At 43.4% G+C, this 23583-nt stretch overlaps 1 protein-coding gene across 3 annotated transcripts in view; it reads left to right on the top strand.

Annotated features, from left to right (window-relative positions):
* KIF13B (kinesin family member 13B) overlaps window positions 1-23345 on the top strand; it is a 221803-nt gene extending 198458 nt beyond the window's left edge. For 2 of the 3 annotated variants that reach the window (XM_038397206.2, XM_043510083.1), the window contains 3 exons: window positions 14422-14484; window positions 17976-19023; window positions 22078-23345. In XM_038397206.2, the coding sequence (XP_038253134.1) occupies window positions 14422-14484; window positions 17976-19023; window positions 22078-22367 (1401 nt within the window). In that variant the 3' untranslated portion in view covers window positions 22368-23345. The remainder of the gene's footprint in view (window positions 1-14421; window positions 14485-17975; window positions 19024-22077) is intronic. The other variant, XM_038397207.2, reaches the window with a different exon arrangement.
* The last annotated feature ends 238 nt before the right edge of the window (window positions 23346-23583 follow it).

Raw genomic sequence — 23583 nt, 5'->3', positions numbered from 1 at the left:
GTCCGTTCATTCTTCACTTTCTGCTGCCCTTGAGTATCTGCTGGAATTAGTCAGAATTATCTATGAGTTCTGTCAGGGTTCGCTTGGTGGCTCTCTGTCTTTCATTCCCCAATTGAGGGATTCTCAGTGTTTGCTCATTCACCATGACAAAATTCATTATGGGATTGAGGAACCTTTATCCTTACGTTAGAGAACCCACTCGTATATGGGATTTAAACTTCATACTCAAATGTCTTATGAAATCCCCTTTCAAATCTATTCTCTTCTTCACCTATCCATGAAAATGGCTTTCTTGGTGGCCATCACTTCTGCTTGAAGAGTTGGAGAAATGGTGTCTTTATTAGTGGATCCTCTCTTTACAGTGTCCTTGAAAGGTAGTCTCATCACATTCACATCCTAAACTTCTACCTAAGATACTGTTTGAATTTCATATCAATCAAGTCATCCATCTCCCAGTTTTCTTCCTGAAACCACACCAGAGCAGGGAAGATGCTGCCTTCCATACCCTAGGTATCATGGGGTGTTGGCCTTTTATTTGAACAGAACCAGATCATTTAAAAAAGTCTCCAAGATGTGTCAATAGCTGACAGGTCCAAATGTCCACAGTCTCCATCTAGAAACTTGCCAGATGGATTTCTGGGTGTATTATTTCTTCTTATGAATATGCCTGTTTATCTCTTCTTAGAGTATTAGCCCATTCCATGAGGTCTCTCTCTACCTCTCTGACATGGTTCCCATTGTTGAGATCTTCAAGGCTGCAATTTGGTCTTCAGTACATACATTTTCCAAGTACCACACAATGGTTCATTCTTCCAGATCAAATGCTGTCTTTGGGAATGCAGTCTTCTCTTCAGTATTCTCTGAAGCTCCCTCTTCCTGTTGAGGATACTGCTCTGAAGTCAGTTGAAGTGGGGACACTTCTCAAAGGAGGAGAGGTTACTCACCCTGTGCAATAATTGGAGTTCTTCGAGATGAGTGTCCCTCCATTTGGTATTGGAGTTTTCTCTACAGGACTCTTTGAGGGCAGTTTGCCTGTACAGCCCTATATGTCCTTGATGCAGAACACCAGGGTGTGTAGTGCACATGCGCAGGCCAAACGGCCACTGCTACCAAAAATCTCCGATCAAAGGTGCATGGGGCATAAGCATACTTGAAGTGGAGCACTCATCTCAAACTCCACCTACTGCACGAGGTGAGTACCTCTCCTTCACCATGACTAAGCAGTTCTCAGAGAGTGGGCAAGTGTATGTTTCCAAATTTCAATATATTTTCTTTTGATGAAGCCATAATTTGAAAAGCTCCAATACTAATCTATAGCAAAAACCAAAGGTTTTGAGTACTTGTTCTGAAAATTATCAAAAATTCTCAATAGTAGATTCTTATTTCCTCCATATACTTTTGCTTAAGTAGGCATCTGCCTTTAAGTACTTTGTATGTGTTTCCTTAGCAAGATGAAAAGGAGTACTTGTGGCACCTTAGAGACTAACAAATTTATTAGAGCATAAGCTTTCGTGAGCTACAGCTCACTTCATCGGATGCAAGATGGTCTCCTCCAGTTCCATTTTTTGTTTGTAATCAATTGCTGTCTGGGTTCCAGAAATGCAAAGAGATTACAGTGAAGCTGGTGGCAGCTGTCAAAATTGCTGTCTTTGACCTTCTGATGCAAGTTTAGTAACTAATCTGGAGAATAATGAACCGCAATTAATGAAACCTGCTCTCGTATTCAAGTGTGTTTCTCAGACAGCACATAAAATAATTGAAAGAACTTCCTGCTCTCTAATTAGTTAGATTGAATTAATTTGGCATAATAGGATTCTTCGTGTATGTAGCAGATCAGCTTCCGATGAAGCTGTTTATATACCTAAAAGATTGGCTGCTGATGAAGCTGTTTATATACTTTTACGTTAGAAAATACACATTCTGTCTGACTAATCTGGTGCCTTTAAATTAATTGCCAGTATTTCGTAAATTAAAAAGCAACTATATTTTTTAACCATTTATGATTATTTGACTTGTTCTGCACTTTCCATTGTTCATTCTTAAAACAAGTTAGTGATGCCACATGCAGAATTTTTTTTTCCATTCTTATTGTTGATGGGGAGAATTAATTATTTTAAATTCTATGTGTGGAGGAGGAAAGGATAGGGATTGAATCTTTCTAGTTTCTAGCTATATATTTGCTTAATTATATTATGTGCATGTAGTTGAAGCTTTATTTCTTTATTAGCATATTGTTGATTCCATAATCTGAGCAAGACAGATTTATTCTTCACATTGTGACCATTTTGGGGTCTCTGAACTGCTCATGTAGTGGCATTTTTAGATATCATTGTGTGTTGGTATTTACAATGTACATATCAAAGTGCAGTCCATACCTTTTCAGAGTCATTGCAGTGGCAAAAGCAGACTCCTCAGACCGGTGTGAACTTATTCAACAGTTTTAAAATATTTCTGAAGACTCATTTTTTCTCTCTCTAGATACTAATATGAGGGGGGCCATAGAAGTATCTGAGTGCCTAGGTGAATAGATTTTGTTAGCATATTGCTGAAATTAAACGTATTTTTGGGTCACAGCTACCTTACAGAAGAATCTCATGTCTGAGTTTCTGTATTCTAATGTCATAATTCATTGCTGTCTGGTTATGTTCCAGAAATGCAGCGATATGGCACAGGAGAAGAGGGCAGCTAACAAAATTGTTGTCTTTGACCTTCTGACACAGGTTTAGTAACTAATGTAGAAAATAATGAAACCCACCCAGATAAGCAAACTGCTTTCTTTGGCATACATACAATTATTTATGTAGTGCCATAGATGTGCATGGTGCTTAGCATGATTGAAAGGACTTCTGTCCCCTAATCAAATATAAATAATTTGGAATCATAAAATCCTTTTTTTAAACATATGTCTAAAAGGCTTTTTTAAAGGTTTTGAATAATCATTTGTGTGCTTTAATCAGCGTGGCTCAACAGATCCTTCATGGCCAATTGAGCTAATATGCATCTAATTCTTGTTGACTGAGTTGTTAAGGCTTCAGTTTCTTGCCAAATTCAGCTTCCCATATCCCATTTTTAAATACAGTTGTAATGAGAATGATTATGTAAAGCTAATTTTTAAGTGAGCTGTGGCTCACAAAAGCTTATGCTCAAATAAATTTGTTAGTCGCTAAGGTGCCACAAGTACTCCTTTTCTTTTAGTGAAATTCAAAATCTGAAATTTTTAAAAATCTTGTTACAAATTACCCTTTTAATCTTTCTGCTTGGAATTGGGAATGAAATATATTGTTTCTTGTTCAGTTAATCTATATTTAATTTTGCACTAAATACAATGTGTGTGTAGCTCATGAAAGTAAATCTTAGGTTCTCAAACTGACAAATTTACACATTTAATGAAATTATTATTGGATGTTATACCCAAGTAAAGAATTTTTCAGTAGCTTTTTTGAAATGGCTGTGTGAATGTAGTGCTGTCAGACTGACAATCCTTGCAGCTGAAGTCCATCCCCATCTTCAGAGAAGGCGCAGTATAGGCAACAGCAGTGGAAACTCCTTGATTAATGCCCTGCTAGTGTGCTTTAACCATGACCTCAAGGGACAACTTCTAAATTGGAGGGTAATTCTAGGATCCCTGGCCCAATCAGTCCTTGCCCTCTCTTCTGATACAGTGAATGGGCAAACAAGTGCTTATGATGGTGGAGGTTTTTGTGATATGATCACCTGCCTGCTGGGATCTGGTGTTTTCAGTCCAACTCATTTCACGTAGGTCTACAAACCTTGCAGAATCAAGCCCCAGATTAGTAGTAAGATCTGGAGCACTCCAGCAAAGCACATAAGTATGTGTTTAACAGGTCTACTTGTGTGCTTAAAGTTTAACTTCAGTGGGACTAATCACATGCTTAAAACTAACCATTTTAGGATTTAATCCAGTGACCTAGAATTGAAAAGCTCTGTTTCTCATTACCAGTCCCCCAAGCCATCTTATCTCCTTTCAAGCAACTTTTTAAAGAAGTGACTTCATATTTCTTTTTATCACTGTAAATCTCTTAATCATTAGAATTCATCTGATTTTTAAATTTCTGAACTAGAAAACTATTTAACAGGACACGTATAGTAGACTTTTCTAGGTCACGATATAGTGATTGGCTACACAGCTGTGAAGTCTCCAAATGTCCTACACAATTTATATTTTAACATGAATAACTCTCTTTTTTTATAAAATCTAAAACAAATTGTGTTTAGCAACTCTTACTGGGAACCTATTACCAGACTGGGTTATTTGACATTCTCTTTCGGTCAAGGTTTGTCAATTCATTGTAGATCATATGCCAGAAATTATCTCTATGGGAGGCCTAAATGAATAGACCAAGGACCAAATTCTGCCTCTCAGATGTATGTGCAGCCATTGTTTACTTTAGTGGGAACTCTTCTCAAGCATTTGAATACAGAATGTGGCTCTGGATGCAGAGACCTATATTTCATCCAGTGCATGTCTTCTCATAAACACAAGTTATAACAAATTGCATTAATACTTATCATTTCCCCCCAACTAACTTGACTACAGTTCATAACAAATTTGTTTTAATACCTTTACTACCAGACAAGAGTAAAAAGTATCTTACCCATCCGTTTCCTGTCAACAGCAAAGTTGGTTAAGTGCCACTTTTGATGATTGCTTTTTTGCTCCATACTTTAAAAAAAAAAAAATTGTCTGGCAAAGGTATCTTAAGAGTTTTTGTGTGTGTCATACTTTCAGGAGGAGAATAGTATTTTAGCAGTTGATGAGGAATGATAAAAGTATAACTGTTGTATTTCTTTTGTTGTTTGATATCAACAGGGCTTTTAAATTTTATGGATTTACATGCTGTAAGACTGAAGGTTTTTGATAAAATACAGGAAAGTGTGGGGTTTTCTATTTTTTTGAAGGCCAAGTGAATAATGCTAAAAAGAAAAAGAAAAGGAGTACTTGTGGCACCTTAGAGACTAACAAATTTATTTGAGCATAAGCTTTCGTGAGCTACAGCTCACTTCATTGGATGCATTCAGTGGAAAATACAGTGGGGAGATTTATATACACAGAGAACATGAAACAATGGGTGTTGCCATACACACTGTAACGAGAGTGATCAGGTAAGGTGAGCTATTACCAGCAGGAGAGCGGGGGGGGAGGGACCTTTTGTAGTGATACTCAAGGTGGGCCATTTCCAGCAGTTGACAAGAATGTCTGAGAAACTTTGTGTAATGACCCATCCACTCCCAGTCTTTATTCAAGCCTAAGTTAATTGTATCCAGTTTGCAAATTAATTCCAATTCAGCAGTCTCTCGTTGGAGTCTGTCTTTGAAGTTTTTTTGTTGAAGAATTGCCACTTTTAGGTCTGTAATCGAGTGACCAAAGAGATTGAAGTGTTCTCCGACTGGTTTTTGAATGTTATAATTCTTGACGTCTGATTTGTGTCCATTTATTCTTTTACATAGAGACTGTCCAGTTTGGCTAATGTGCATGGCAGAGGGGCATTGCTGGCACATGATGGTATATATCACATTGGTAGACGTGCAGGTGAACGAGCCTCTGATAATGTGGCTGATGTGATTAGGCCCTGTGATGGTATCCCTTCAATAGATATGTGGATACAGTTGGCAACAAGCTTTGTTTCAAGGATAGGTTCCTGGATTAGTGTGTTGTGTGGTGTGTGGTTGCTGGTGAGTATTTGCTTCAGGTTGGGGGGCTGTCTGTAAGCAAGGACTGGCCTGTCTCCAAGATCTGTGAGAGTGATGGGTCGTCCTTCAGGATAGGTTGTAGATCCTTGATGATGCATTGGAGAGGTTTTAGTTGGGGGCTGAAGGTGATGGCTAGGGGCATTCTGTTATTTTTTTTTGTTGGGCCTGTCCTGTAGTAGGTGACTTCTGGGTACTCTTCTGGCTCTGTCAATCTTTCTTCACTGCAGCAGGTAGGTATTGTAGTTGTAAGAATGCTTGATAGAGATCTTGTAGGTGTTTCGTCTCTGTCTGAGGGGTGGGAGCAAATGCAGTTGTATCGTAGAGCTTGGCTGTAGGCAATGGATCGTGTGGTGTGGTCTGGATGAAAGCTAGAAGTATGTAGGTAGGAATAGCGGTCAGTAGGTTTCCGGTATAGGGTGGTGTTTATGTGACCATCACTTATTAGCACCATAGTGTCCAGGAAGTGGATCTCTTATGTGGACTGGTCCAGGCTGAGGTTGATGGTGGGATGGAAATTGTTGAAATCACGTTGGAATTCCTCAAGGGCTTCTTTTCCATGGGTCCAGATGATGAAGATGTCATCAATGTAGCACAAGTAGAGTAGAGGCATTAGGGGACGAGAGCTGAGGAAGTATTGTTCTAAGTCAGCCATAAAAATGTTGGCATACTGTGGGGCCATGTGGGTACCCATCGCAGTGCCGCTGATTTGAAGGTATACGTTGTCCCCAAATGTGAAATAGTTATGGGTGAGGATAAAGTCACAAAGTTCAGCCACCAGGTTAGCCGTGACAGTATCGGGGATACTGTTCCTGATGGCTTGTAGTCCATCTTTGTGTGGAACGTTGGTGTAGAGAGCTTCTGCATCCATAGTGGCTAGGACGGTGTTTTCAGGAAGATCACCGATGGATTGTAGTTTCCTCAGGAAGTCAGTGGTGTCTCGAAGATAGCTGGGAGTGCTGGTAGCATAGGGCCTGAGGAGGAAGTCTACATATCCAGACAATCCTGCTGTCAGGGTGCCAATGCCTAAGATGATGGCGCGTCCAGGATTTCCAGGTTTATGGATCTGGGGTAGCAGATAGAATACCCCTGATCGGGGTTTCAGAGGTGTGTCTGTGTGGATTTGTTCTTGTGTTTTTTCAGGGAGTTTCTTGAGCAAATGCTGTAGTTTCTTTTGGTAGCCCTCAGTGGGATCAGAGGGTAATGGCTTGTAGAAAGTGGTGTTGAAGAGCTGCCTAGCAGCCTCTTGTTCATATTCCGACCTATTCATGATGACGACAGCACCTCCTCTGTCAGCCTTTTTGATTATGATGTCAGAGTTGTTTCTGAGGCTGTGGATGGCATTGTGTTCTGCACAGCTTAGGTTATGGGGCAAGTGATGCTGCTTTTCCACAATTTCAGCCCGTGCACGTCGGCGGAAGCACTCTACGTCAGAGACTCATTCACCTGCACATCTACCAATGTGATATATACCATCATGTGCCAGCAATGCCCCTCTGCCATATACATTGGCCAAACTGGACAGTCTCTACGTAAAAAAATAAATGGACACAAATCAGACGTCAAGAATTATAACATTCAAAAACCAGTCGGAGAACACTTCAGTCTCTTTGGTCACTCTGTTACAGACCTAAAAGTGGCAATTCTTCAACAAAAAAACTTCAAAGACAGACTCCAACGAGAGACTGCTGAATTGGAATTAATTTGCAAATTGGATACAGTTAACTTAGGCTTGAATCAAGACTGGGAGTGGATGGGTCATTACACAAAGTAAAACTATTTCCCCATGTTTATCTCCCCTCCACCACCCCCCACTGTTCCTCAGACATTCTTGTCAACTGCTGGGAATGGCCCACCTTGATTATCACTACAAAAGTTCCCCCCGCCCCCTCTCTCCTGCTGGTAATAGCTCACCTTACCTGATCACTCTCGTTACAGTGTGTATGGTAACACCAATTGTTTCATGTTCTCTGTATATATAAATCTCCCCACTGTATTTTCCACTGAATGCATCTGATGAAGTGAGCTGTAGCTCACGAAAGCTTATCTTCAAATAAATTTGTTAGTCTTTAAGGTGCCACAAGTACTCCTTTTTCTTTTTGCGGATACAGACTAGCACGGCTGCTACACTAAAAATAAAGGATCTGAAAAATATCAAAATAAGAAAACTATTTAAGATCATTGTGATCACTTCTATATCATTTTTTTATCCATAGATCTCAAAGCACTTTCCAAACGAGGATATTGTAACATCTGTATTTTACAGATGGGGAAACTGAGGCAGAGGTTGTGACACATGGTGTCACTGCCACAGTTGAGAATAGACTGCCTAAGTCTAAATGACATGCTCTATCTGTTGGAACATGCTGCCTCTCCAAGACCCTAAATCGTTAACAATACTTGTGTAGACTTATACTCTTGGTGGTAAGGACTGTGCTCTAGTAAATACTTGAAAGGTTGAGCCAGGAATGAGGAGAGAAAAATAATGCCATTCTCTCTATCTGCTCCTGCTTGATATGCCACTCATAGTAGATTGTAAGGAGTAGAGATGTTACATATGATTATTAATCTTTTGATGGGTTTCCCAGACTTGGCTTCCCCTCAGAGAGGTTCAGACGCAAACAGTCTCCAGCAGAGGGAGGAGCAGTTGCCATTAAAGCCAGGGAGGGGCTACCTGGCCTCACACCAATCGGAACAGACCAGGCCCTGCTGCTGTAGAGGAGACCAAGCTTGTTTGGGGGTGGGGAAGGTTAGGTGCCCTGCTGGACTCTGCCAGATTGGATCCTCCTTAGTGAGGCTCAGATGCCTTCCTGGGATTTACTCCTTGGCCTTTTAGTTCCAGGGATCAGGTTGGTGGGTGGAGAGGTGATACTCTCCTAAATGCCACCTTATTTATGTCACCAAAATGAGCCATTGCTCACCATAAAAGGTGCAGATCGTATGCATAATTTAAAGATAGTCCCTTTCCTTTTTAATGTGCTTTGATCAGAAGTGAAATACTTAACAATGACAACAATTAAATAATCATTACTTCATAGAAATGAATGGGACTAGTTCACACTTCTTGGAGTGATGATCCCTATTGTATTTCACTGAGGGTTTACACATTGCACCATGCGTTCAGAGCTGGAGATTTTTCAAGTAGCAGTGTCCATTAGTCTGCACATGTGCCCTTGCCTTGCCTCGTGGTTTCGTCCAAGGTGAGAAAGGGCGGGGTGGACCAACCATGTCACCAGTTCCTTCTAATCGTCGCATGGTCTGGGTCAGAACTATCAATGTTCTCTTGTGTGTGACGCACCTTTTAAAGAGAGTTTAATTGTTTATAGTTGTATTAGGGCTATGCTGTTTTACTGTTTTAGTAGTTATCTGGAGTAGAATTAGGACTTTGGGGGATCTGTTTCCGGGTAAACACCCAGCACACACACACAGTTACTGGACTATGCCAAAGATTCTAGGCTTTAAAATCTGTGCCTCCTGCCCGTGTTCCTCTTTGGTCAGCGTTAAGCATCAGTGCTGCTTAGGCTGCTTGGGAGAAGCCCACATTTCAACCAGGTGAAGCATCTGCCAATCCTTCCCTAGCCATACCTGAGATGGGCAGGCTCTCTGCCTCAAGAAGCATCTCATGGAAGTTGCCATAAGACCTCATTTGGACCCAGGCTGGGAACTCCCCCATACATCACCTGATACAACCAGGATTAACGCTGCTGGCTATGGAGACTGAGTCTGGCTCTATCAGTGCCAACACTATGGACCCCATGTCGGGGCCTAGTCTGGAGGTAAGGAGGCAGGCACGTAAACATGGCAGTAAGTCTTCCTCCAAACCAAAGAGATGGGATGCGTCTTCCACAAGCACCAGCCATGGGGAAGCAGCGCACTCCAAGATGCATAAATATGTCAAGAATCCACACAAACTAGCAGATCTCTCGGCACCAGGTACCTAGCCCAACACACCATCAATGTGGGCCCCCCTTAAGGTACGGGATCCACCCACTCCAGGAAAGTCCACCACTCTGGTGCCAGTTCCCACTGTAGAAAGAGTACCATTAACCATTAACTTCTGCTACCATCCACCTCTAGGGAGGCCAGATCTCCCACCCAGGACATGCCGCAGTCAAGACACCCTTCACCACGTCCTCCAATGGTCTACATCAGGGGTGGGCAAACTTTTTGGCCCGAGGGCCATATCTGGGTATGGAAATTGCATGGCGGGACATGAATGCTCAAGAAATTGGGGGTTGAGGTCAGAAATGAGGAGTTCAGGGTGCAGGAAGGGGCTTCAGGCTGGGGCAAGGGGGTGTGGCTGGGTATAAGGGGTTGGGGGTGCAGGAGGGAGCTCCTGTCTGGGACTGAGGGGTTCGTAGGATGGGAGGAGGGATCAGGGCTGGAGTTGTGGGTTGAGGCACAGGATGGGGGTTGGGGTGCAGGTTCTGGGCAGTGCTTATCTCAAGCAGCTCCTGGAAGCAGCAGCATGTCCCCCCTCTGCCTCCTACACGGAGGGACGGCCAGGCAGCTGTGCATGCTGCACCATCCCTGCAGCTTCCATTGCCCTTGGTTCCAAGCCAATGAGAGCTGCAGGGGCGGCGCTTGGGGCAGGGGCAGCATGGAGAGCCCCCTGGCTGCCCCTACATGTAGGAGCCGGATCGGGGATATGCCACTGCTTCTGGGAGCTGCACAGAGCTATGGCATGAACAAAGCAGGGCAAACCCCCAAATCCTCTCCCTGGCGGGAGCGCCAGAGCAGGACAAGCCCTGGACCTCGCTCCTCAGCGGGTGCTCGAGGTCCAGATTAAAACATCTGATGGGTCAGATGCAGCTCCCAGGCTGTAGTTTGCCCACCCCTGGTCTACATGCTTCCACTGGCTTCAGTAGTACTGCCGATGGAACAAGTGTCTGAATTTTCATACTCGGGGGATTTGGGTGAAGCGCAGGGGCTACCCATCCCTTACTGCCACTATGAGTACCAGAAGAAGTGGTCTACATCATGGCAATATCCTCCTTTCCAACCACAGAGGATCCATTGATTCCCTATGCCCTGGGGCAGTACCCTCCAGATCTGTCATGCTGGCCTCTTTTCTGGACTCTGGCCCCAATACCCACCCGCGGAACTCATCCATTCCATGAGGGAGACTTCTGTCTCCCTGTCTCGAGTGCCCTCAAGTAGACACTCTGAGCCAATTATGGAGGAGGAACCACTGAGCCCGGTTCCAGCAGCACAGCTGGAGCAGGACAGTTTTTGTCCTCCTCACCAGATGCTGCAGACACTTTCGCTTCCCTCTCACTCCAGATGACTTTCAGCAATTCCAAGATCTCCTGCGGAGGGTGGTGGGTGAACTTCACATCCCCCTGAAGGAGGTACAAAGACACACAACATCAACTCCTGTGCATCCTTCACTCATCGGTACTGGGTTGCTCTGCCAGTCAACGATGCCATCCTCCAACCAGCTCAAACAGTTAGGCATACTCCGGCCACATGCACATCTACCCCCAAGGTGGCAGAAAAGAAATACTATGTACCAGCTAAGGGGTCTGAGTTTCTTTTTTCACTCCCCACCGCAGTTCCCTTGTGGTACAGCCTGCGACAGAGCGGTCCAAACAGCAGCACCCACGCTCCACTCCAGCTGATTGGACCTTCTGGAATACAAAGTCTTCTCCTCAGCTTGCTCCAGTTCAGGATTTTGAATTATCAAGCATTGCTTGCCAAATACAACTTCCTGAACTACAGCAAACTGGAGGACTTTGCTGAAAAACTGCCACAACAAAATCGGGTCCAGTTCCCTCCTCAAGGACCACTCTGACAACAGCATCCTCACCCTAAAGGTAGACTCCTTTCTACAAAGAGGGGAGATAGAGCAGGTTCCTCCAGATTATCAAGGAATGGGGTTCTATTCAACTTACTTCCTAATACCAAAAAGAAAGGTGGATAGAAAGCAATCCTGGATCTCCGTTGTCTTAATCGCTTCATCCGCAAATCCAAATTTCTTATGGTCACCTTAGCAGCCATCATTCTGTCATCAGTAGGCGGCATGTGGTTTACGGCTATCGATATGTGGAACACCTATTTTCACATAGACGTTGATCTGACCCACAGGTGTTTCCTGAGGTTCACAGTAGGCCCTTAGCATTTTCAGTACAGGGTCCTGCCATTTGGACTCACCATTCACCAAAGTTTTCACTGTTATGGCATTTTCACCTGAGGCATTATGGGATCTTTGTATTCCCATGTCTCGACAGCTAGCTCGTAGCAGTGCAATCCGGAGACGAAACCCAGATCTCGATCTCCATGTTGCTCAGACTCTGATCCTCCCTCGGAAACAGCATAAATGTCGAACAATCAAATTTGGACCCCACGCAGTCCCTGGACTTTAGGGCCCTCTATCAACTCAGTCACAGCACAAACTTACTTACCAAGGGACAGATTCTAGACTCTGCTGGAACTTGTTGCCTGCATAGCCAACAGTCCTTCTGTCCCAGCTAGGATTTGCCTATCCCTCCTTGGCCACATGGCCTCATGCACATACCTCACCACCTTCACCTTCGCTACCTCCAGATGTGGCTTCAGAGGGTTTACTCACCCACGCAACATGCCATGAATCTTATGCTGACAGTTTCCCCCTGGTGGTGGATCGACCCACGACAAATCTGTGTGGGGATCCCCTTTCTCCCATCCTCCCCGGACAGAATGATCATCACTGACTTGTCCCTGGAACGGTGGAAGAGCGCACATAGGAAACCACATGGCAGTTGAACATGAACCCCGCAGGAATCCAGGATGCATATCAACATTCTGGAGCTCCCAGCTGTAAGGAAGGTGTTCCAAGCATTTCTCCCTTCCAGCTGTTCTCATTATATTCTTATAATGTAGGACAATGCTATTGGGGCATTTAGAGCACTGGATGGGGTACGGGCCGCCCAATACCCCAAGAGAACCTGCTTCAATACATAAATAAAATCCCCTCTGACTACGAACCTCTAGTTGTCACCTACCATCCCACCCTGGAACCCATATCATCAAACTACAACCCACACTCAGTAGGGACCCCATCCTGAAATAAATCTTTCCTGAACGCCTCTTCTGGCCTTCAAACAACCCCCCAACGTCTCCAAGCTCATCATCAGAAGCAAGCTCCCCACAGACCAGGACACACCAAGTCAAAGCAGCACCAGACCCTGACAGAACAACAGATGCAAAACCTGCAGACATATCTCCACTGCTACAATGACCAACATCTTCCACAATACATGTTTCAAGATCCATGGATCCTGCTAGTGCCTATCACTGCATGTGGTGTACCTCATCCCGTGCACTAAATGCCCCCAATAGCAACTATGTGGGGGAAAACAATCAATCACCATGCTCTCGAATGAACTCACAGGAAAATAAGAAAAACACCACATCACCTGTAGGTGAACGCTTTTCACAAAGTGATTACTCTGTATCTGACCCTATGAGTCCTGTGCAACGCTTTCAAAAGATGAGCCTGGGAGCTTCAATTTATTACTCAGCTGGACGCTACAAATCATGGACTGAACAGACACTGGATTTATGGCTTATTACAACAATCTGTAACCCATTTACAGCCCCCCTCAACTGGCTCCTCCCACCCTCCTTTACTCCCTATGACTGGAGGGATGTTAACAGGCTACGTCACCTTGACTGGACCCTTGACATATTGTTAACTACTTGTGCTAAACAATCTGTTCAAATCTTCTATTTAGTAGTGACATTTTGTTATTTTCCCAGACCTGAAGGAGAGCTCTGTGTAAGCTCGAAAGCTTGTCTCTCTCTCTCTCTCCCCAACAGAAGTTGGTCCAATAAAAGATATAACCTCACTCACTTTGCACATATTTTTCAGTTTAGCATCCTGGATGTTGTAAGCTGTGGTGCCTCTTTTCAAAAGGAACTGCTAGGTATGTAGTTTCTTACGGACTGAGATAGAGCACACAGTGTTGAAAATCTTGTAAGACTCATGTTGTAGATGGGGAGAACATTTTGGCAGGGGAAGTAGGTAGGTTGAAATCTCTATTTAATTTCAAAAGAAAAGGAGTACTTGTGGCACCTTAGAGACTAACAAATTTATTTGAGCATAAGCTTTCGTGAGCTATAGCTCACTTCATCAGATGAAGTGAGCTGTAGCTCATGAAAGCTTATGCTCAAATAAATTTGTTAGTCTCTAAAGTGCCACAAGTACTCCTTTTCTTTTTGCAAATACAGACGAACACGGCTGCTACTCTGAAACCTATTGAATTTCAGCCGCTTCTAATAGCAAATCTGTCTGCTTGTTCAGTGATGTCAGCTGAAGTAGCACAGGCAACTCCTCTTCCTTTTACTTCCTACCTTGAGATGTTCAATGGTAAGTATGGCAGAGAAACAGCTGTTTAGTGGCCAAACCACAAAAAACTTTTTTATTTACACTTTAAAACCTTGCCCTGTGTAGTTCTAACTGTTGCGTGTGTGTGGAAATGCAGGGACATTCTCATTACCTGGATTAAGACAACATTCATTTGTCCCCTCATGGTGTAGTGTGGGTCTATAGAGTCCAATTTAAAAAAAAAAAAAAAAAAAAAGCTCAGTTTGTCTGTCACTAAAGACCATTTGTTATCCCAGAATTTTAAATACATATTTTAAAGGTTTCCTCTTTAATTAAACCAGTTCAGCAATATTTAATCCTTTAAGTGAATAATGCTGGGTTGTTGTTTTTTTTCACCCTTGCAGCCTGTCCCACGAATTATGGTTCAGTCTGCCAGCATTGATGCCAATGCTACAAAGTTAAAACAGGTAGGCACACTACATTGTCCACAATATCCTGTAGCTGGAAACCAATGGAAACAGCAGCAGTGCTGTATGCAAAGGCTACTGCTGGCATCATTACTTCAAACCTCTTCCATTTTTATTGTTGCTTCACTTAGATAATTAACTGTAATGTAGGTTGGAATCATTTTTTATGTCCCGCTAAATTCTCCTCTTATATTGCTTGTTACACTTTTATATTTGAAAGCCTTGCTAATCATGTAGGGTGACCAGATCACAAGAGTGAAATATCAGGACACATTGGGCGAGCGGTGTTGGGGGGAGAGACAGACACAGGTGCACAGCCCCGACCGGAGCCAGATGCACACTGCTCCGCCTGGCCCTGAGCTAGCAGCGTGCCCCTTCCTGTTGAGGGTGGCCCATGCTGCGCCACACAGCTCCCCTGCCCAGTGCCCCCTGGATCCACTATACCCAGAGCCCTCCTACAACCCTTCCACCACAAATGCACAGTGCACACACGCACCCCACCCACCTGCCCAGCACCCCCCACACAACCCCCCGCTTGCTAGTTTCCCAATACACACATTTCCTCTCCCTTCCTTCCTCCCTCCCAGTGCCCTTCCCCACAGCCCCACCACCACAACTACACAATGCCCCACATAGACCCCCAGTGCCCTGACACACACAGATCTCTCTCACTGCCCAGCACCCCCCAAGAGGTCCCCACTGCCTAGCACCCCAAAACACACAAACTTCCCCCACTACCCAGCGACCTCCACACCCTCATAGCCCAGCACCCCCCACACACCTCCCAGACACTCACCATCACACCCTGCCCCCTTCCCTGGCCGCATTCACCAGCCCTACTGGGAGGTCTCTGGCTCCTAGGGTGAGAGTGGTGAGGGGAGTCTCCAGACTCTCCTCGTGCTGTGCCTGCCACAAGTGCAAGCTCCGTGGCTCCCATTGGCCAGGAAAAGCGCCAGTGGGAGCTGCCGGAGCCACAGAGTAGGGCTTGCAGGCACCGGCAGCACACAGAGCCCCCCCACCCTAAGAGCCAGAGGGACCTGCCAGGGGGCGTCCCCGGAAGCATCTGGCAGGCAGGTCCCTCTTGCTCCTAGGGTCGGGGGAAAGGGGGGCACAGAGGGCTCTCTGCCCACTCCCGGCGCCTACAAGCCCCACCCCTGCAGCACACAGCGCTCCTGCTGGCAGTTGGGCACCAGGAGCTGCCCCAGGAAGCAGTGAGTGGCAGCGGCACAGCTGCGGTGCCATGACTGCAGACCAGAGGGTCCCGATATCAGGACAAAGGGCATCCCAACCAATGGAAGGTCAGGATGCGGGACAAGTCCTCTAAAATCAGGACTGTCCTGATAAAATCGGGATGTTTGGTCACCCTATAATCATATGATTGCATTAGCAGGTAAGTATTTAAAGTTTAGCTGCCTGCTGCTTTAAAAGGCAAATTGCTGGGCTGGAGTGCTTTCTATAAACAGATAGATATAAGAGATACATTATTCTGAGCGTTTAGCTTGATTCTCAGTTTTACATTTCATTCAAATTCATGAAATCGACATGAAAAAGACTAGCACTAACCTGCAGAGAAAACACTCTTATGATTTCCCACAGTTCAGCAGAATTTCAGTCTTATGAGTAGGAAATCAGTTTTCTCCTATTGTGCTTATATTGTCTTAACAAAATGTGTGTTAAAGCTTATGTAAAAGGGAGAATCCAAGGAAAGGATAGAGCATCTACGTGTATAGCACCCTTCCTCATAAAAGAACTAAAAATATATTTTAATTGACCATAACGTTTTCAGAAACTTTTCTGTAGTACATTTCACTCAGCAGTAGAAGGCTAGCCTTTGATTCTGTAGCACCAGTAATTCAATCAAATTCTGCTTTCTCTAAATGCCACTTATGTTTCTGTTAGAACAGCCTCCTCAAGGGAGAGTGAAAGTCCTGTCACTTGGGACATTTAAAACTAGATTGGGCAAAGCACTAGAAAATATCTTGAAAAGAAATAAAAAGAAAAAAGGTGTATGAGACAACGTCATAGGTCTCTAGATTATGAAAGGAATTTTTTAAAAATCTTGGCTTGCAGTTTGAAAAAAAAAAAATTGCTCACAGAGAGCTACCTGCTATGCTCAGTCAGCATATGGCTTATGAAAAGAAATGCTCATCTTTTGTCAGAACCCCCTTTCCCCATGGCACACCTTGATGGATGCTTGATGGATCATGCCCATCAAAACATGTGGTATACCTTATAAAGTGCACTAAATGCCCCAATAGCAACTATGTGGGTGAAACTAGACTATCACTATGCTCTTGAATGAAATGGAAAATGATAAAAGGCAAAAACAATACATCACCTGTGGTGAACACTTAGATCACTCTAGCTGACCTATCAGCCCTCATCCTTAAAGGAAACCTGCACAACACTTTCAAAAGAGGAGCTTGGGAGCTTAAATTCATTACTCTGCTAGGTAGTAGAAATCATGGACTGAACAGAGACACTGTGTTTGGCTTATTAGAAAAATCTGTAATCCAGTAACCCTCTTTTTGTCCTGTGACTGCAGAGGTATTAATGGGCCACTGTACCTTGAATAGTCCCTTACAACATGTGCTAACTACTTATGCTAAACAATGTGTTTCACTTTGTATTTTGCTGTGATGCTGGTGATACCTGTCCCAGACCTGAAGAAGAGCTTTGTTGGCTCCAGAGTTTGTCTCTCACCAACAGAAGTTGGTCTTATAAAAGATATTACATCACCCACTTTGTCTCTCTAAATCTGAAAACTCAAGGTAACTTTCCAATCCAATGAATACTAATTTAGAACAGAAAACAAAAATAAACACTGGTGAGTTAATAAATAGAATATGTACAAGTTTGCCTTCCTCATGCCGCACCCTCCCCCCCCCAAAAAAAAAAAAAGATTTAAAGACCTCCTAATCTTTTAGAGTACATTTGTTGGCAGAAGATATTGATCCATCATGTATAGTAAACTGTACAGCCAAGAAATACATCACTAAAATGGGCTGTTAATCTCAGTGGTGCAGTTAATTTCATACTCTGAAAGTATGTGGCAGTGGCAGTATTGAGAGGGGAATGGCATTTGAAAACGGGGATATAAATGACAGTTTACTTAGAAATGCATGATTTATCAATCCTGAGTTAAGCCAAATAACTGTAAGAGACTTATAGATCATGGCTGTTTCATATTTCAAATAAATCCTGACGTTCAAAAGGCAAATGACCATTCCTGTGATATAAATAATCTTTCAGTAAATATTGGGGAATATATTTTCTTTGCTGGACACTATTTTTTTATTAATGGAAGAAATGCACTGATAATCCCACCAGGTTTGTAAAACTGGCTGTAAATCAACAAGCACCTGTCCAGCTCTGCAAATGTGCAGGAATTTGGATAAACCTGAGGTTTAGATAGTTCCAGAAGGCCATATGTCAGCATTATCAGCCCAGATGTTTTGAATACCATAACCCCATACTTGTCATCTTTTCAGATTAACCAAGAAGGGGGGAAAGAACCATTTGAAATGGCCGGGCAATCTACAGAGGCAGAAAAGAACCAAGAAAAGATGCCCAAAGTGCCTTCACAGCAGCATACCACAGACATTCAGGCACAGGACTCCCAAGAGGGGCCTCCAAGTCCCCTGAGTGAAGCCTCGAGTGGTTACTTTTCTCACAGTGTTTCAACAGCGACACTGTCTGAAGCGCTCGCTGCAGGGAACGAAGTGATTGTTCAGACAGGTGGTCAAACGTCTATAGTGAGCGACATCTCCCCACCCACCCCAGCTGTTCAGGTAACTTCTGCTACTAACATTTCAATGCAGACAGAGTGCACTTCAGAGGGCTATCCTGCTGTTAAAAGAGAGAATCTAGGTGCTTCTGACCTCAGCACTGCCCATGTGAGACCTAAGGACAGCAGCGATGTGAAGGGTAATGAGCATCTAAAGTCCAAGTCCTTTGTCTCCCCTGTGACTCAGAGCGAAGAACTAGATGTTGCCTCTATAGCCATTGATGCGAAAAGCTACGTTTCTACCTCCATCCCAAAGAAGGAGCTGCTGACAAAACAGCTAATGGCTTCAACAACTGGAGAGTCAGTGGGACAAGCTGCCAGGAAAAAGGAACACGCAAAGTCCGCTGCTGCCTCAGAATCAAGAGCTTCCAAATCACAGCTTCAGCCTGACCTCTTGTCCCATCCCAGTGCTACAGCCTCTCCATTCAAAATCCAAAAAGTCAGGACCTCTGAGCTCAAGTCTTTTACATGCATGCTGGGGGGAGATTCTGGGTGCCCTTCAAGCACAGAGGAAGAGAAGGAGAGAGAAAAGAACCAGGTGACTGCACAAGGGTTAAGCCATAATGATGAGACAGCTGATGAAAAACTGGAAGCGGCTTCTGATTCTGAAGATGCCAATGAAATCCCAGAATGGCTAAAAGAGGGAGAATATGTCACTGTCGGCACAAATAAGACAGGCACAATTAGATATGTTGGCCCAACTGACTTTCAAGAGGGAACATGGGTTGGTGTGGAACTCGATTTGCCTTCAGGTAAGATATGGTCTGTGGCAGGTTGCAATGTGAAAAATACTAAACTGCTCTTGATATCCATTCATAACAGGCAGATTATATACGACACCTGGGAGGACTCGTGATCAGGGAAAATGTTTTAGGCTATGCAGATTAGATGTTCAAAAAAAAAAAAAAAAGTCTTACCTTGATTACTGGAATCTCCCTCAGTCTGTCCCTAACTAACATGTGTCTGCCCAGAGTGGCCCGCCAGCGTAGACTGTCTCTGCTCTCACCACATAGCCCCGCTCCTCAATAATTTATTGGTTTCTTGTGTCCTGATGAATCATTAAAACTGCTAATCCTCATCTTCGCCTGCAAAGCCCAATACTAACAATCTACAAGTATATAAACTTATAAACCTCGAGGAAAGAGGAATTTTCTAGGGAGGCCCAGAGTGGGTGCAACAGGAGTCATGGGATGCAAATGAGCAAAGAAAAATTTGGACTAAATAGAAGATGAGATGTACATTAAACTGGATAATCTCTTCCAAGCTGTTTAAAACTGGATCGCAAAAGCACCCAATTATATAAAATATATAAACATGGAGTAATCATGCACCGAGACCAGGGAATAGACTCGATCATTTAATGGGGGAAGAGGAGGGGTGTTCAATTTCCAATCTGTACAAGTGCCCGTCAGTCGGGAGTAGCAATGTCAGACCTCCAGAGATGCTGCTGGTGATGCAAGCTTCTCTGTGAAGAAGAAAAGATGCTGCTCCTGCTGGAGGCCTGTTAATACGTGTAGGTCTCAAGCAGTTCTCAGTGTGTTGAGGATATGAACAGAGAAATGGTGGCCCCAACATGAGCGGTCTGAAAAAAATGAGATAAAGGTACAAGATAGGGGATTGGCAGAACATTCTATGCCAAGGCTCCAAACGTTTAGAATTTGCTTCCTCCTCAGCTCCATAACAGCTCCATTATTAGCCTTCAAGGTGCACCTTTTTCCCTTTGGAAGGAGGAGAAGATGGATGTTGACTAGGGTGAGTGATGCTGATCTAGTCTATCTAGGTATTAAAAGGGGTCGATATTTATTGTCATTGGTTTAACTTGATCTGGGAGAATTGACCACCATGTTGGTTTAGTCTAATTTTTTGAAGTTTACTAAGGGCACTGCATGGGTGCTCTTTCTATAGATTATAAACATAAAAATAAACGTGCAGAATTGGTGTTATCAGTAGGCCACCTCCACCTCTGTCCTGTTTGATCTCTCCTTGCAAATTACCCACCTACATCTTTTGCCAGTCATGGGAATTGTGGACCCTGACCATGCCTTTGTCCATGAAGAGTGGAGTATCCTAGGTTCCAGAACTTTACCCCCCATGTGGTTGCCTTCATGCCTTTCTCCTATGAGAGTAGGCTGGGTGACACTACCCTCTCTCGTCTCACAAGACACACAGCAGGTCTTTCAATAAAACAATGCTTATTTAAAAAGAAGAGGATTTCAAATAAAATATTTGTCTCAACATACCTGGATTTATGCTTGGTAAAAACTAAACTAGATAAGGCATTCTTGGCTTAAGTTTTACAGAAAAAACACACTCAGCTTACATGTCCCAAAGAGCAATCTGTGGTTCTCACTTCTGTCAGTTATGAGAGTCCATGTGCCCCTGTTTATAAATTTCTTTTTTCCAGCTTCAATACCAAATGCTAGGGAGTTAACTTATTTCCCCTGCTCCCAATCAGTCTTTTATCTTCTTGAAGCTCTTGTACATTACTTCACACATGGCTGGTGATTGTCTGCCTGACTGTCAGGGGAGAAGCTTATTTAGATTGCCCTATCCCCTATATGTGGGGGAAATTTTATCTCCTGTCTCCCATCTGTTGGAGTGTAGTTTATTTCTAAAGTAGATTCACCTCTCTGTTATAAAATTTAATTTAAGAAATAGAAACAGAGGTTCATATCTTGTCACAGTAAACCGTGGATTGAGCAGAATGTTATATCCTCCACTTCATGGGATTTCAGCACCCACAGCACAGGTACCTACCAGTGGCAAAGTGGTCTGGCACTAGAGTGCTTACGATGAGGGGAAACTGTCAAGACAAAAGGGTGAAGCATGTGCTGTGTAAGGATGCTTCTGATGATCCATGATAGTTCTTGGCAAAGGGAACCTATTGGTTTACAAAGATAATAGTGATTTGTCCAGAGCATTTTGGACAGAGCATTTTGGAGCTACATTGCAATGACCTGTGTAGTGGACAGACTGAAATGGAGAGGGAGGATATGGCACCAGCAATAATAAAATCAAATAGCCTGATGTTTAGAGGTGCTAAGGTACGGTACTTGCAGCTCTCTTTGACTTCCGTCTATCATGAAAATCAGGCCACAACACACAGGTTTTTTTCCTCCTCCCAGATTGGTTTTATTTGTCACTGGATTGTCCTTGTGCTTCTGCACAGAATGTTTAAACATCTGGTAAGTTTAAAGAATTCCTTTCAATAGATGGTGGAAGGTAGAAAAAGGCTAATGGGCCCATTCAGTTCCATACTGATTATCTCCAGAAAATTGACACCCGGCATTCATTTCTACCTGATTTCATGAGTTTTGTGTGTTGGCTCATAACTCAGTTTTATTGGGTGTGCCATGGACTGAAAGTCAATTTATGGAATTCTTTCTGATCACTGCTACAGTGATATACAGATGACTCCAGTGATTCTTTAAAATGAGGAGTTTCAGAGTAGCAGCCGTGTTAGTCTGTATTTGCAAAAAAGAAAAGGAGTACTTGTGGCACCTTAGAGACTAACAAATTTATTAGAGCATAAGCTTTCGTGAGCTACAGCTCACTTCATCGGATGCATTTGGTGGAAAAAACAGAGGAGAGATTGATATATCAATCTCCCCTCTGTTTTTTCCACCAAATTCATCCGATGAAGTGAGCTGTAGCTCACGAAAGCTTATGCTCTAATAAATTTGTTAGTCTCTAAGTGCCACAAGTACTCCTTTTTTTTTGTTTTTTTTAAATGTGGAGTAGTTATAAGTAAATATATCTACAGGGACGAAATTCCTTTTGTAGCATCTTTCTTTTTCTTGTTAAAGGTAAGAATGATGGCTCCATTGGGGGAAGGCAGTACTTCAAATGCAACCCAGGCTATGGGCTCCTCGTGAAACCAAACAGAGTGAAAAAAGCCACTGGAGCAGTAAGACGACGGAGCGCTGGGCTTCGGTTGCAAGGGGGAGCTACGCCTGAGAACCGGAAGAACAACAATTTCTCAGGCTCAGCCTCCAGCCTGACGTCGCTGACAGCCCTTGCCAAAATGGAAGGATCTGCTCTCCGACCCGAGAAGATCCAGAAGAGTGCAGAGAACAGGAAATCTTGGGCTAACTGAAAGAGGCTTACAGACCCTACAAGCTGGTTCGAAAATCGCTTGTGAAGCTGTCACCAAAGTGGATGTGCTTGCAACATTAAACCAACCTGGTAAACTTGGCTCTGGCAAACACTAAAGGAGGGGTTTTTCTCTACTTCTGTTGCTGACATGTTAAATCTTTGCCTTGTCATGGTGATGGATCTATGTGTTTAGGCTCCTGATACAAATTGGGACACTTCATTGTGTGGCTTATTGCAAATAGTGAAGGTTGTGGGAGGGGGTTTAATGGTGCTGCTTTTAAGTCATTCACAGAATGAACGGCCAGATCAGTTATTCAATGTATTTTATGAGTTTCCAGCAGCTGCGAAAAATTAACTGGAGCGATTTTCCCCACCCACAACATTTATACTTCCTTAAACATGGTTGGCAGTTCTGTAAACATCAAAATCAGCATGCAAGGCTCCATCCTTTTGGAAAAGCTGTGTCTGTATCAGGCAATAATGAGAAACGGATACAGTTATAAAGAAGAAAGAAGTTATATTGAGAAGGAAACAGAACAAAAATCAACTTGGTTACATGACCTGGAATGAGTGCCTACTAGAATAATGTTCATGTCTTTCTACTCTTATTGAAATCAATGGGATTCCACCCAATCAGTGGCTTTTGAGCCCAGTTTTTTAAAGGCATATTCAAATTTAGTTAACCCACTAAATAGATTATAGTTATTATTTTAACATGACACAGAATCTGTTCACCTTCCTTTCCTCCCTGGACACACTGTGGAATATTGCTCTCATTGTTCTTTAGTTTGTCTTCAGGATTTTTGCAAAGATATCAGCGTTCTCTAAAGTGCTATAGAATTTATAACAGCTTTTTCCACTTCTGTCTGTACTGCTTGTTGGTGACGTACTCACAAAGAGAGATGTGGCACCATGCACAACCTTCACTGGCATTTGCATTTTACCAGATTTCATAAAGTGAAGGCTTGTTGTTCCCACACTGAATGATCCAGTTGTATTTATTTTTATTTATTGTTTTAAGAAATATGAAATACTTGCGCTTCACAATCGCCCACTGCCTGCCATTGCACGTAGGCGCTCTATTTAGCGTCATACTGAATAGCCTCCCCTTTGGAAAGGCTTCTGCCTAGCCAGCAAAACCCTCTTGAGATTGCTCCTAAAATCACTTTATTGGAACGGTTGCACATTGTTCCTCAAAACTAACATTTTTCTGGAGG

Source organism: Dermochelys coriacea, chromosome 3 (assembly GCF_009764565.3).
Source record: "Dermochelys coriacea isolate rDerCor1 chromosome 3, rDerCor1.pri.v4, whole genome shotgun sequence".
Classification (NCBI taxonomy): Eukaryota; Metazoa; Chordata; order Testudines; family Dermochelyidae; genus Dermochelys; species Dermochelys coriacea.
Note: the sequence above shows the minus strand (reverse complement) of the source record. Positions and strands in the feature narration are given on the sequence as shown.